The sequence below is a fragment of the Diceros bicornis genome, chromosome 17, assembly GCF_020826845.1.
Source record: "Diceros bicornis minor isolate mBicDic1 chromosome 17, mDicBic1.mat.cur, whole genome shotgun sequence".
Taxonomy (NCBI): domain Eukaryota; kingdom Metazoa; phylum Chordata; class Mammalia; order Perissodactyla; family Rhinocerotidae; genus Diceros; species Diceros bicornis.
In genome coordinates, this window is record NC_080756.1 from 49,783,187 (window position 1) to 49,797,658 (window position 14,472).

At 36.4% G+C, this 14,472-nt stretch overlaps 1 protein-coding gene across 1 annotated transcript; it reads left to right on the forward strand.

The window, feature by feature from the left end:
* Nucleotides 1-9,231: 9,231 nt before the first annotated feature.
* LOC131415780 (taste receptor type 2 member 46-like) lies at nt 9,232-10,137 on the forward strand. Its single transcript, XM_058557593.1, has one exon. The coding sequence runs from the start codon at nt 9,232-9,234 to the stop codon at nt 10,135-10,137; it is 906 nt and encodes a 301-aa protein (XP_058413576.1).
* The last annotated feature ends 4,335 nt before the right edge of the window (nt 10,138-14,472 follow it).

A 14,472-nucleotide genomic window follows, 5' to 3' on the forward strand; every position in this document is an offset into this window, starting at 1 on the left:
TATTTACCATTTCCAAGAATATCGTTATTTCAGTATGTCAAATTGACAATATGACTGGTACATGAAAATAACTTATTCTTGGGAAATTTATCTGGGAGATTGGATTATACTCTTTAATTTCAAATGTCCTACTCTACAATCTCCAATCTCGGTAGTTGTGGTCTCCAATCTCACTCCCTGCGGCTCCACTGCCATGCTAGCACAGAGTCAGCATCAAAGGTTCAGCCACTGGTAACTCAAGACAATTTCTAAGGTACAAAAAGCTGGATAAGGCTGAGGGTAGGTAACCAGCTCTGAAATTATGAAACAGAGTATGACTGAGAAAATGGGGTGTGACCCAATTCCAAATACACAGACACTATCCATCCCTTCTGAAAACTAGAAGAATAATGTAATGGGCCATTCAGGATCACAGAAGTAATCAACACAAAACATTCCAACTTCAGATCCTCTAAAACTCGGAGATCCACCTCCATTTCCCACTGCTTTCTGCTCTTGCCAACCCATGAAAACTCAGTACCTGAGATTACACTCACCCAAACTGGGTGAAAGAAATATTGGAAATATTAATAACATGGCCACACTAAATACCTGATACTGAGGAAGAAAATGGCAAGAAAAGCCATCCTGAGGCTTTTGGTTTTACCTCAAGAATTTAATAGAAATCATCAGGAAATATGACTAGGTGAACCAGAAGGTGGGAAGGTGGAGTGGGAAAGAACAACTAATTCAGGTGGCTGTGGTTTCTATTCTCTTCATAGATATTGACATTTAAATAATGCATCCAAAGTCCTTCCCCTAAAAACAAGACTTCAGCAATGGCAATCCTTTTAAACAATTACTCTGCCCTCTGTGCATTTGCTCTTAAACTGCTTACCTCTTCCTTAAGTTTTTTCTTCTGTGTTTCACAGTGAATTCTAGTCTTGATATTTTTTTCTTGACTTAATTGGTTTAGGCTCTTCTAGAAAAGACTTAGGGTCATTTTTCCAGGTTTCTGCACCCTTCTCTGGTTTTCCTTCAAGTGAGAACATCTACATGTAAGCCCCTGTACCATGAATAAGACTGGAAAGATTTCAACCTCTCTTTTGCAGGTGGAGAGTCAGGAAAGCTCGTATTTTGATCCGAATGAGCTAAGCATTAGGGTGAAGAGAAAACTGCAAATCAGTGTAAGTTATTCTTTCTCATAGTTGCATGATAATCAAATGGAATTCAGCCTTTCAATCATCACCATTCATAGAGTGTTACTGCCTAGAATTAGCAGAACTATTGAATGAAAAGAAATACTTTTATATGTTATTACAAATTTTTTGCCCACGACATATCCAAAAGATTTCTAGACTAAAACTGTACCATAAAGCAACACATGTGTGCCACATTTCATGAGATATGCAACAAAGTGAACCAAACAATTAACTGCATCCTTAAAGAGTAAGATTTTTCTCTCTTTAGGTATTTCAGTTGGAGAATATGTTGCTGATGGTAGAATGAGGAGAATTCATGATATGAACTTTTTGGAATTGTTTGATAGTATCCTTGAACTGCATTTGTTGGCTCAACTATCAGATTTCCTTGGGTGACTTTATCCTAACAATTTTCACTTCAGAATTGGTGAATACTGTTCAATATTATATGTAAACTTTTCATAATAAAAATATACTTTATACTATTTTTCATGTCACTTCTATATCCCAATATTAAATCACGAAAAAAACCCCACTGCTCTCCTTTGTACATGGACTATTCATTTGACTCTTGTGTGCCATTTTTTTGTATATCTGTTAGTGAGCCCATATTATTAGATTTGATTTGTTCCAATTTTTAATTCCTTCCATCTTTAAGATCCCTTCCCAATTCATGTTCTTCAAGTGTATGTTGGTATAAAATTAACAAAGCCTTACAATTCTTTTCGCCTGTATTACATTCTCATGCATCACACTTTGTACTAAGTGTGCCCTGCTGGGAGTTGAGTAGGAGTATAGGTCAAAGCACTAAGAGGAGGTAAGGATATGTTTTGAGGAGAGTCAGCACTCCTCTCCAAAGGAACCATCTCAGGGAGAAGTCATGACAGGTTTTTGAGGCAAAGGAAGACTACCCTCCTCAGTGAGGGAATAGAGGCTGCTTCATCTGACAAAGTGGGCTAAGTAAAATTGAGGGGTTAAGCTCTCCCAAATTCTTTGAAGTCTCTCCATGCATCCCTATCCCAACTGCTAGGGTCTCTCTTCTTCTTAAAGAATGTCCTGTCGTTTACACGGGAGGTTGTAGTGTTGTGAATTCACTTTTCAATGTGATTCATCTATTGCAGGATTTGATATGGTTTGGTTGTCAGAAATGTCAGCCCTTCTCTATAGGAGAGAAGGATTTCTTCTATAATAGTCATAGAAACATTCTAATCTTTTACTTAGACTGTAAACTAGGAATTTAAAGTGTTAAATTCATCATTTTATTTCTCCAAAATTTCTAGCACACTTAGAAACAACCAACCAACACATTGTACGTCTTATTTTTGCTAATATATTCGATGGTAGCAACCACTTGCTCACGCATAGCCATGCCTTCTATAGATACTTGATTACAGGCACCTATAGATGATAATTTAAGTAACTATTGTGTCACTGCATGCCATGGATTACCCGTACCCCTTTACCAATGGAAACAGGGCCATGAATGACCTTATGTGTAATCGTTCAAGAAAACTAAATCCAGAGAACTCAGACCCAGTTCCGAGAACATATCCTAAAGGTTTGGGTTCCTTGGAACCACTTCCATGACCAATGTTTGCACCAGTTAGTGGTTAATTAGGGAGGAGAATGACTGCCAGTGATGTAGAATACAGTGTTTATTATAGGGATTAGATCTTACACAATTGTGAGAGCTTGTGAAGAAATCTGTAATGCAAAACAGTGCCTTTGTGTCTGGTTATGGATTGGAAGGCAAGGTAGGTCAGCAATGCTGGCAGTCAGGAAGAAAATCTGGATGTAAAGCAGAGGAGAACCGGGATAAACCGGAAGTAGCAATAACAAACTCTAACCCTCGAGGAGAAACCAAACTCCGTGTCTTTTTCTAACTTGAAACTCACATGCGTAGGTGAATGTAGAGGAAGCTAGTGCCTTTCGCCACAGAGCTGGACAGGCTGCCAAACCAGGACACCAAGAAGCTCCCCAGTGGAACTGGATGAACTGGAGTCCTGGCTGATGCTCCAAGTCAGCAAAGTGAGCCAGCAAATGAGCAATAATGTACTCAAGCAGCATCAAGTCTTGCCCAACTCAGACATATATGTAAGATATCATATTAAAAATGCCTCCTCCCTTCTCATTTAGAGTCTTTATTTTGTGTAATGTCTGGGAAACATCATAGAATCAGTAAATGACTTAACCAGTAAAGTAAAGGAGAATGAATAGCTAAAGAAAAAAGTTAAAAAAAATGTGAAAAGGTGCAATGAATGAAGGCCATCTATTGATAAAATATATCATAAAAATACAAAATGGTATCCAGAGTAGTCAAAAGCTCAAAAATATGGACACTGTCTTTCTCACACTGTGGAACAGAGCATATAGTGGGATATTCACTCTTGAGGCAGATTTAGAAATATATAGGTATATTTTACATCTATATCATTGTATACTTACATATTTGATGTACATATGTACTATGGGTATTAGATATATTTTGGACCCAATTCTAAAAATATTTCATAACAAAATAATTATAGATGTACAAAGGGAATTAGTTCCAGAGACGCATATAATTTATTAACATTGATATAAATGCCTAAAAGTTTTTTTAATTCTTAAAAACACTATAATGCACCAATATAGCAGAATGACACATGGTCACTAAAAGAGATACAGAGCAGCGTTTCCCAAAGGTCTGAAGACCCCTGGTTCAGCAGGGTATTAAGAGATGTTACAAAGAAGCACTTCTCAATTATCAAATAATTTTCAGTGATGCTGGTTTAAGAAAAATTAGGCATTACAAACTTTTTTTAATCACAGGCTCTCTGTACACTCTGTTAACATTCAAGAGGGAGTACTGTCTGTGGGGTTTCCCAAATTTCTTTGTCTATGAAACCCTTTTCTGATCAAGGAATATCTTTTCATTGTAATGTGTTATGGAATTTAACTTGGAAATCCTAACATTGAGGGACTGTGAATCAGTGAGGAAGAATTTCACCTCTAAAAACACATGTAGGCTCATGTGTCAGTTTGGACACAGCAAGAAATATAGTATAAACGTAAGAGCACTACTCTGGATCAAGAGACCTCACTGATGACCAGACCAGTCACCCGTAGCTCCATGATCATGAGTAAACTATTTAACGTCTGTGATCTGCAGTTTGCATATTTTCAAAACAGAACATTCTTTGGGCTGGCCCAGTGGTGTAATCGTTAAGTTCACGTGCTCTACTGTCGTGGCCCGGGGTTCGCGGGTTCAGCTCCCCGGCATGGACATACGCACCACTTATCAAGTTATGCTGTGGCAGGCATCCCACATACAAAGTAAGGGAAGTTGGACACGGATATTAGCCCACGGTCAATCTTCCTCAGCAAAAACAGAAGGATTGGCAACAGATGTTAGCTGACAGCTAATCTTCCTCACCAAAAAAAAAAAAAGAACATTCTTCTATCTCTACTAAATGATGTTTTTAAGAAGCAAATATGATGTCAAGGATAAAAATATCTTGTAATATATAAGCACATATCTAGAGAATATTGATCAATATTACCATAATTATGAAAATAAAGATTATTCTGGTAAAAATAGTATATTTCTTCTACACTTCAACTACTGAGATTCATTTTTGCCAAGTTTTCCCAATTTATGAATTATTTTAGCCACCTACATTCCTTCATCCTAGGTAGATTGAATTAATAGTGCTTTTTATGTGTTTCCTTTTTTAGTATTATAGTGAATAATGATGTTGATTGTGATGGTGATGAAGTTCCATCTCTAAATTCAGTTTTCTGCACCCATTTTAATTCTGCAGATGGCTAGTAGAAGCTCCTACTTGAGGATTTTCCTGTTTTTTTAGTGTTCATTTTCGAGTAGGACAGAAGGTGAAACACTGACAGAGAATCTGTCTGCATTTGCATCTAAGCAAACTAAATTCTATTCTTTCACTCGTATTAGAACATAACAGGTTACAACATTACTGTAAAAGGAGAAATATCCACATTTATTGTGAAGGAAATCGCAAACTAAGACATTTTAAATGAACTGAAATGGTTTTCACAATGTTAGCTGAGGACCAGTGTGATATTGGAAGCTGGTGTTCATTGAAATAGAACGGACGCCCCAATAAAAAAATGAAAGCACCACAAAAATACTAGTTTTCAACCTGTCAATTCATCAATGGTGCTATCTGGGATGGAAATTTTTCACTCAGAAGAAATGTTAAGTGCATAGGACAACGTGTCTTTGGTTGTCTTCACCATGGAATTCATAATAGGTATTTGGGGAAATGGATTGATTGGAATAATCAACTACATAGACTGGGTAAGACACAGGAAAATTAGCTTCATTACTCTCATCCTCACCAGCTTATCCACAAGCAGAGTATGTTTCTTGATCATGACGCTGATTGATTCATTTCTGCCGGTGCTGTCTGTAGATCCACATAGCATTGGTCAAATAGGAAAAACTAATATTCAGTTTTGCATGATGATCAACCACTTAAATGTCTGGTTTGACATCTCTCTCAGCATCTTCTATTTCCTGAAAGTAGCTACACTTTTTCCATCCTGTTTTTCTTTGATTAAAGTGGAGAATTAGCGGCGTGGTTATTATTATTTGTCTGAGGTTTTTGTTCTTTTTTCTTTTTAGCATCGCAGTAATGGACCAAATAATTCCTGATATTTAAAATACAGAAACAAACAAGACTTGGAAGAATAACATGTATGAAACACAAACTATTATTTTCTTAGTGCTCATCAGTGTTGAGATCACCATGCCCGTAACTATTTCCGTAGCATCGCTTCTTCTGTTACTTCTTTCTCTTTGGAGGCATATCTAGAGGATGAAGTTCAGTATTACAGGGTCCCAAGATCCCAGCAGTGAAGCTCATGGAAAAGCCACGAGAATGGTGACTTGTTTCTTTTCTCTTTTTGGTTTCTATTGTGTTGATTCTTATAATAGTTTACAGCCATTAATTGTCCCCTAACAGGCTGATTTGGACATTTGGTAAATTAATAGCATCTGCCCATCCTTTAGGCTATGCATTTATCCTAATTTTGAAAAAACAGCAAGCTGAAGTCAGCTGCTGTTAGTATTTGGGGGCAAGTGAAGTACTTGCTAAAAGAAAGGAAAACTTAAACTCAATAAAAAATGACTCTCCTCTTTTTTTTTGCAGAGGAAGACTGGCCCTGGGCTAACATCCATGCCCATCTTCCTCCACTTTATATGGGAAGCCGCCACAGCATGGCTTACCAAGCAGTGTGCATCGGTGCACGCCCGGGATCCAAACCAGCGAACCCCAGGTGGCTGCAGCAGATCGCGTGCACTTAACCGCTTGCGCCACTGGGCCGGCCCCCCAGATGCATTTTTTTATAGGCTGAATGACACCTAAGGAGATAGACAAACTGTGTTTTTCTTTAAGAAATATTCATAGCTGTGTAACACATTACCACAAATTTAGTGGCACGTGTATTATCTCACAGTTTTGGGGGCAAAGAGTCTGGCCATGATTTAGCTGTGTTCCATGATTCAGGATCTCACCAAGTGGAAATAAAAGTTTTGATGATGTTGCATTCTATCTACAGGCTTCACTGAGGAAGAATTCACGTCCAAGCTCACTGAAGTTGTTGGCAGAATTCATTTTCTTGCGACCCTCTCCACAGGCACTTCATAACGTGGCTGCTTACTTCCTCAAGGCCAGGAAGAATCTCTCTCACTCAGGGGAGGCTCAGCTACTCTGTTAAAAACTTTTCCTGATTACATCAGGTCCATGAAGGATAACCTCCCCTTCAATTATCTTAGAATCAGTTGATTTTATCTGCAGAATCCCTTCATGCTTGCCATATTCCGCAGGCCAGAAGTCAGTCACAGGTCATGCCCACAGCTATGGGGAGGTAATTATACAGGATGTGAACATCAGGGATCTCTAATCACGAGGAGCAAAAGATTTGAGTTTTGATGTAGTGCAATTTATTAGTTTATTCGTTTTATGAATCATGCTTTTGGTATTGTTTCTAAGATGTCCGCCTAACTCAAGTTTAGAAAACTTTTTTTCCATGTTTTCTTCTAAAGTTTATAGTTGCTCCTGTTACATCTAGGTGTATGGTCAATTTTGAGTTAATTTTGTACATGGTATGAAATAAGGTTCTAAATTCATCTTTATACATGTGAATAACTAATTGTTTATTCAACTTCATTGTTGACAAAAAGATTATTTCCCCATTGATTGCCTTGATACCTTTTTTGAAATCAAATGACAATGGATATAAATGTTAATCTGGGCTCTCAATTGTGCTTCCTAGATATATATGTCTATCTTCATGAGAGTACCACACTATCCTGATTAATGCAGCCTACTAGTAAACTTTCATATTTGGAGCTATAATCCTCTAACATTGTTCTTTTTTTAAAAAAATTCTTTTGGCTATTCTGGGTGCTTTGCATTTCCATATACATTTTGGGAATGGTTTTTCACTGTCTGCAAATAGAGGCTGCTGGGATTTGATAGGGATTGCACTGAATATGTAGATCATCTCTTTACCTGAAGAGACTCTCCTCATTCCAGATTTCAGTTCAGTTGGTCCTCCTTCCTTGCACAGCTCTCTGATAACTTTAAAATATAATTTTGGCCAGTGATTCCCTGTATGCTTGTTGTTGTAGGAGGAAATTTTGTCTTTTTCAAGCTGCTACATTGTACTAATGAGTGGGAGTTTTCACGGGTTAACTCTGAAGTATGAAATAAAAGGATCAAATGAATAAGTAACAAGCCTCCATGCCTGCTCTGTACCAGACAGGGAAACAGGAACGCTCTTTACACAGCCAGTCTACTCACTACTCACAAAGACCATTGGATGAGGATTGCATTATTATCTGCATTTTACTGGTGAGTATACTGAGGCAGAGAGTAGTTTTAAAACTGGGTCTGAGATCAGAGACATATGAAGTTGAGAATTTGGGTTTTCCACCCTGGCATTCTGGCTCCAAGATCCTATGCCAAAAACAGCTCTAAGTGCTATAAAAACTGAAATTGAATAAAATCTGAGGGTAGAGGTTGATTTTAACATCGATCAATCTTAAAAAAATAATAGTCAAAAATGAATTAATCAGAAAGAAACACCTGTGTATTCATATATGGAAAAATCTGGAATCTGCAACGGAAAACATATTCTTTTGATGTGCCAAAGGAATATTTACAAAATCCGTGAATATTTCAATTAAATATTAATATTTAATATCAAATAGACTTAGAACTTTTTCAAAGACCTAAGCATGAGAGATATGTTTGACACCTATGAATAATGAGTTGAAAAGCCTACATGGGAGAATAGGGGGATTTAAACCTAGAAGACCCTGATTTTACATTTTGGAAATTTTAGGACAATAATTCCATCCATGTGATGTATGTGTGAATGTTTGTGTGTGTGTTTATAGACTTATAAACTATAAATGTATACATAAGTATTAGTTTTGAACAACTAACATTTAGGGTGTATTGGCTTTCCTGGGGTTCCCATGAAACTCTTGGCTGCTTTTGATAGGAAAAGCGTCAATTCTTTCTACATAAATCTGACATTAAAAAAATAATAAATACTTAGTTATGATGATTCTACTCATGAGCAAGCTCCCTCTAATAGTTTAGACATTCACTGTAAGTTCTATGTAGTGGGTTTTTAAATTTTGCTAAAAACTAATGTTGTTGAATACAAATTATGGACAGGTTAAACAAGCAAAAAATTGCAAAACAATATTTCCTTATTTGCATGCTAGCAAATGAGATTTTAGCTTTCATTTCAACATCAGTTGTGAAATAATCCAGCCCATGGCAAGGACATTCAGTGTATAAATAGGAGTCAATTTGAGCTGTTCGGGGGTTAACAATGTTTTTCATAAACACAGCACCGAGATCTTCCGTCAGCATTCCCTGTTGATTTTTCATGGAATTTAAAAGATAGAAGAACTTTACTGCACATTCTGAAATCAGCTGCATATAAAAGTTAAAGACAGACTATTAAAGGAATCACGACCAGTGATACTAGACTTAGCTTTTTTTTCCTAGACATAATGACTTTACTTCCAAGCATTTTTTCCATCTTAATAACGACAGAATTTATTCTGGGAAATTTTGCCAATGGCTTCATAGCACTGGTGAACTGCATTGACTGGGTCAAGAGACGAAAGATGTCCTCAGCTGATCAAATGCTCACGGCTCTGGCAGTCTCCAGAATTGGGTTGCTCTGGGTAATATTAATAAATTGGTATACCAATGTGCTCCATCCAGTTTTATACAGTTTAGAAGTAAGAATTAGTCTTCGTATTGCTTGGATAGTAAGCAACCATTTTAGCTTCTGGCTTGGTACTAGCCTCAGCATATTTTACTTGGTCAAGATCGCTAATTTCTCTAGCCCTATATTTCTTTACCTAAAGCGGAGAGTTAAAAGGGTATTTCTTGTAATACTGTTGGGGACTTCGGTCTTTTTGGTTTCTCATCTTGCAGTGCTATGCGTAGATGAGAATATGCATACTAATGACTACAAAGGAAATATCACTCAGAAGACCAAATCGAGGGACATTTTACACATTTCAAACGTGACTCTATTCACGCTAGTAAACTTCACACTCTTTACTATGTCCCTGACATCTTTTCTGCTGTTAATCATTTCCCTATGGAAACATCTCAAGAAGATGCATCTCAACGGCAAAGGATCCCAAGATCCCAGCACCAACGTCCACATAAAAGCCATGCTAACTGTGGTCTCCTTTCTCTTGCTATATGCCGGTTACTTCCTGGTTCTAGTTATGTTCATTTGGACTTCTCTTAGGTTGCGGAATGAACTGCTTCTCATGCTTTGTGATGCTCTTGAAATGCTGTATCCTTTAAGCCATCCATTCATCCTGATTTGGGGAAACAAGAAGCTAAGACAGGCCTTGAAAAATATAAGAAAGATTATAAGATTACCATACCATTAGCCAATATTTTTGAGGTAAGCAATCTAATTTTAGAAAATATTGTAAGAAATTCCTCAGAATTAGGAGGCAATGCGTATTTCACATACATACTCTATGTTATCATATTCCAATGGAAGAATTTATGATCTATATTTTTGTATTTTTAAGAACTGGCAACTTTTCTCAGGAAATCATTGCTATTTTCCATTGTAATTAGGACCAAACGTATGTATCACAATGTATTTAGATTTTATTGTTTGAACCTCCAATCTTTTGGATGGTAATGATATTCAACTCTCAATCACACATTGAGGATGTATGTTTGGAATAGAAATGATTCCACCATGAATTCTCATTTCATGGTTAATAGAGTGCAATGAGAACTGTTAGGAAAAGATACACACAATAAAATTCAAGATTGACTAACGTTTGGAATTAAATTATATATATGCACAAAAACGATACTGAGGAATATTAGATCTAAGACAGGTAGATGCAAAGCTTAGAAAAACATCAAGTTGCACCATCGGGATGAAGAGGAAAGGAAAATGATCATAACCTGTTTTCAATGCCACTATGTTTTCATATGTAGTTAAGAAAGTCATTTCTTATAGTTTTTGAATTAAGAAGACCTTTTTTGAAGTTGAGATCACATGTCAAATTATTAAGTTTTCCCCTAAACCTCCTTTGGCCCTCTGAATTGCCAATCACCTCCTCCATTTTGCTACCTAAAAATTCTTTATATACTTCAGATAAGAACACTCGAATCTTCCTCATCTTAAAAATATGTTCAAAATAAAAATAGTAATAAGTTATGTTACATAATTCAGTGACCCTCTGTATATATTAAAAGGGTATCTATAATGTCTATATAATATTTATAGAGAATATCTTCAAGATCTATTTTATTATAATCTTGTAGAAAACGATGAAACAGAAAGTGTGTTAATATATTATTGATAGCAAGTTCTATTGTAAGAAAGAAATGCATAACCTTGTTTAAACATTGAATTTACATCTTTATTAATTCTTAGTATTATGAAATTTTAACAACAATTATGTAAACCTTAAGATAAATCATTTCCACATCTCATTTATTTGTTTGTTTTTAGTCATTTTTCTGCCCCAGTAGAATATAAGCAGTATAATGTGGGGATCTTGTCTTTCTTGTTTTCTGCTGACTCCCCAGGCCATAAAAGCCAGCCCACAGAATAGTTGGCCCAAATGATATTCTGATGACTAAATAAATGGATGAATAAATCATATTAGGGCTGGAAAACCAATGAAAATGAAACCTCTCACAAAATCTGTGGATTACATGGATTTCCTGGTTTTGTTTCTTAACAATTCAAATGCTTCTAAACAAATCTGCACAACTTAGTTCCAGTTTCTGCATTAGATTGGGTGGAGAAAATACTGTCAGAAATAGACTCCAAAACATAGAGTGACTCAAACACAAACTACATTTAATATTGCTCTTTTAGCAGTACTGATGTGTCTGAGGAGCCTTCTCTATGCAGTTAACCAGGAAATCAGGCTGATCTAAAGTATGCCATCTTTAACATGTGGCTTCCAGATTCTCTTGGAGTCATCTCCATTCCGGACAGACAGGAGGAAAACGATGTATGGAGGAGTGTGCTCGGGGAGAGTTTTGGGGACAAGCCTGTAATGGTACACATAATTTTCACTCACATGACATTGTTCAGATTTAAGTCACATTTCCACAACCATCTGTAAGGAAGGTTGGGAAATATGGTCTCTCTATAGCCCAGAAAGAAGAGGAGAATATGGAATTTAGATCATGGCAGTTTAGGGCACTTAGTAATAATTCAATTGAAGCAGCCAATAAGTTGTTGTAAAACAAAGTTGTTCCTCCTTAGAAGTATGGTGTAGCTTGTTTATGTCACTGTGATAATTTGTAATGTCCTTACATCAGTCTTGAATATCAGTTCTTTTTTCTATTTCTTCATAAATTCTAAAGTATTTAAGTTCAAATTAAATGTTCCTATCCTTATAAAACCATGATAGATTCTTCACTGTAGCGTTTGTAGCTTCCTTGTGTATATTCCCAGTGTATTTTGCTTATAACATCTGATTTAGCTCCTACAATGTTATGTATTAATTATTTATAGTTATTTGTTCTAGGACTTGGGTGTGTTCTTTGAACTGAAAATAATTGCATTAAATTGCTTCTGTAAATCATATTGAACCAACAAAAGCACTCGATAGGTAAAAGGATCTTATTGATGAGTAACAAATAATGACTGAATTGTTAAAATTTAATTTTAATTTTAAATTAAAAATTTTTCTAGCAATTTCTATTCAAAATCTAAAATATTTGTGTTCAAATGTATGGTTCAGGGTAGATGAAAGTACAAATTAGCAGAAAATAATCTCTCTCATTTTTTCCTGTTTACACACCTGACTTCATCCTTTTAGTCATTAGCACAAATGAAAATTTGCAGCTGGTACCGAAAGCAATTGAACATCATTAGGGTTTACTTTGGAAATTATATAGTAGGTAACTCAAACTACTAAGAAAAGTATCCATGAAGCTTTGTATCTCTTAACAGAACTGTTTGGTTTATCACTGGAATTGTGGTATTTATATCACAATAGAATATATATAGAATATATATATATAGAATATATAGAAGGAACTGTTCTTTCATGAAGACCTCTGAAACTATATCACATAGCAGAATTTTGGCTGTACTTTCTGGAATTATGATGAAACATCTATAAAAGCATCATGAATGGATGTCAACCTGCAACTGTTTAACTATAAAGCTATCAGTGAGAAACATTAGAAATATTTTCACAGAAATATCAATTGGAATGAAGGTCCTCTTAATGGTCACGGCAACAGGAGAACTCACCTTAGGAATGCCGGGAAATGGGTTCATTGGACTGGTAAACTGCATCAAATGGGTCAAGAATGGGAAGATCTCATCAGCTGATTTCATCCTTACTAGCTTGGCTATGGCCAGAGTCATTCAACTGTGGGTAACACTATTGGATTCATTTATAATGGGGCTGTCTCCACATCTGTATGCCACCAGGAAACTAGCAAAAGCGGTTACTATTCTTTGGGCACTAACTTATCACCTAACTGCCTGAGCATTTTCTTCTTCCTTAAGATAGTCAGTTTCTCTCACTTATTTTCCATCTGGCGGAAGTGGAGGTCAACAGAGTGTTTCTTTTGCTGTTCCTGGGAGATTTCTTCTTATTTTCTGTTAACCTCTTAATGCAGGATGCTCTTAGTGAGTTGTGGATGAATACCTGCAGAGTACATGAAAGACACATGACTTTGCATTTAGACGTAAATAAAATTTTCTATCTCAAAAGCCTTCTCCTTCTTAGCTTGACCTGTGTCATCACCTTTCTTCTGTCCCTGACCTCCTTGCTCCTTTTATGTCTGTCTTTGCTGGGACACCAAGAATTTGCAGCTCAACCTGATGGGCGTGAGGGCCTCCAGCACAAAGGCAGGGCCATGAAAATGGTGACAACCTTCTTCCTCCTCTTCATAGTTTATTTTGTTTCCACTCTAATAGCAAGTTGGATCTTCCTTAATGCACAGAGATATCATATAAGGATGTTTATTATGGTGATTTTAGCTATCTTTCCCTCGGGCCACTCATTTATTATAATTTTGGAAAACAGCAAGCTAAGACAGATCGCCTGAGGCTACTGTAGCATCTTAAATTCTCTCTGAGAAAAACAAGACTTTTAGTTTCATAGGCAGAATTTATAAAATGACTGCCTATATTCTATGGGAAAATAGCTTAATAGAAGACCTTGTAAGTTCATTTTCAATTTCAACTTTTCTTTCATCAGCCCCTTTTAGGTGTTGTTAAACAGCAGAGACATTTACCCTATCATGTTTTCTCAGAGTGGTCTGACATACTGTCCGCTTATAGGAAATATCTCGGCTATAATAACACTTGCTGATAACAAAAGATTATTTGAGATGAGGAAGATTTTAGAAATATATAATGAAATATTAATAAATGTCTAAGTAATATACAATTCAATATGAATAAATGTATATGATATCACAGTCATAGAAAGAGAAAAGAGTAGGGCCGGCCCCGTGGCTTGGCGGTTGGGTGCAGGCGCTCCACTGCTGGCGGCCCGGGTTCGGATCCCGGGTGCGCACCGACACACCGCTTCTCCGGCCATGCTGGGGCTGCGTCCCACGTGCAGCAACTGGAAGGATGTGCAGCTGTGACATACAACTGTCTACTGGAGCTTTGGGGGAAAATTAAATAAATTAAAAAAAAAATTAAAAAAAAAAAGAAAGAGAAAAGAGTAATGAAATTTTTATAAATTTCAAAATTAGAATAGAAAAAAGGT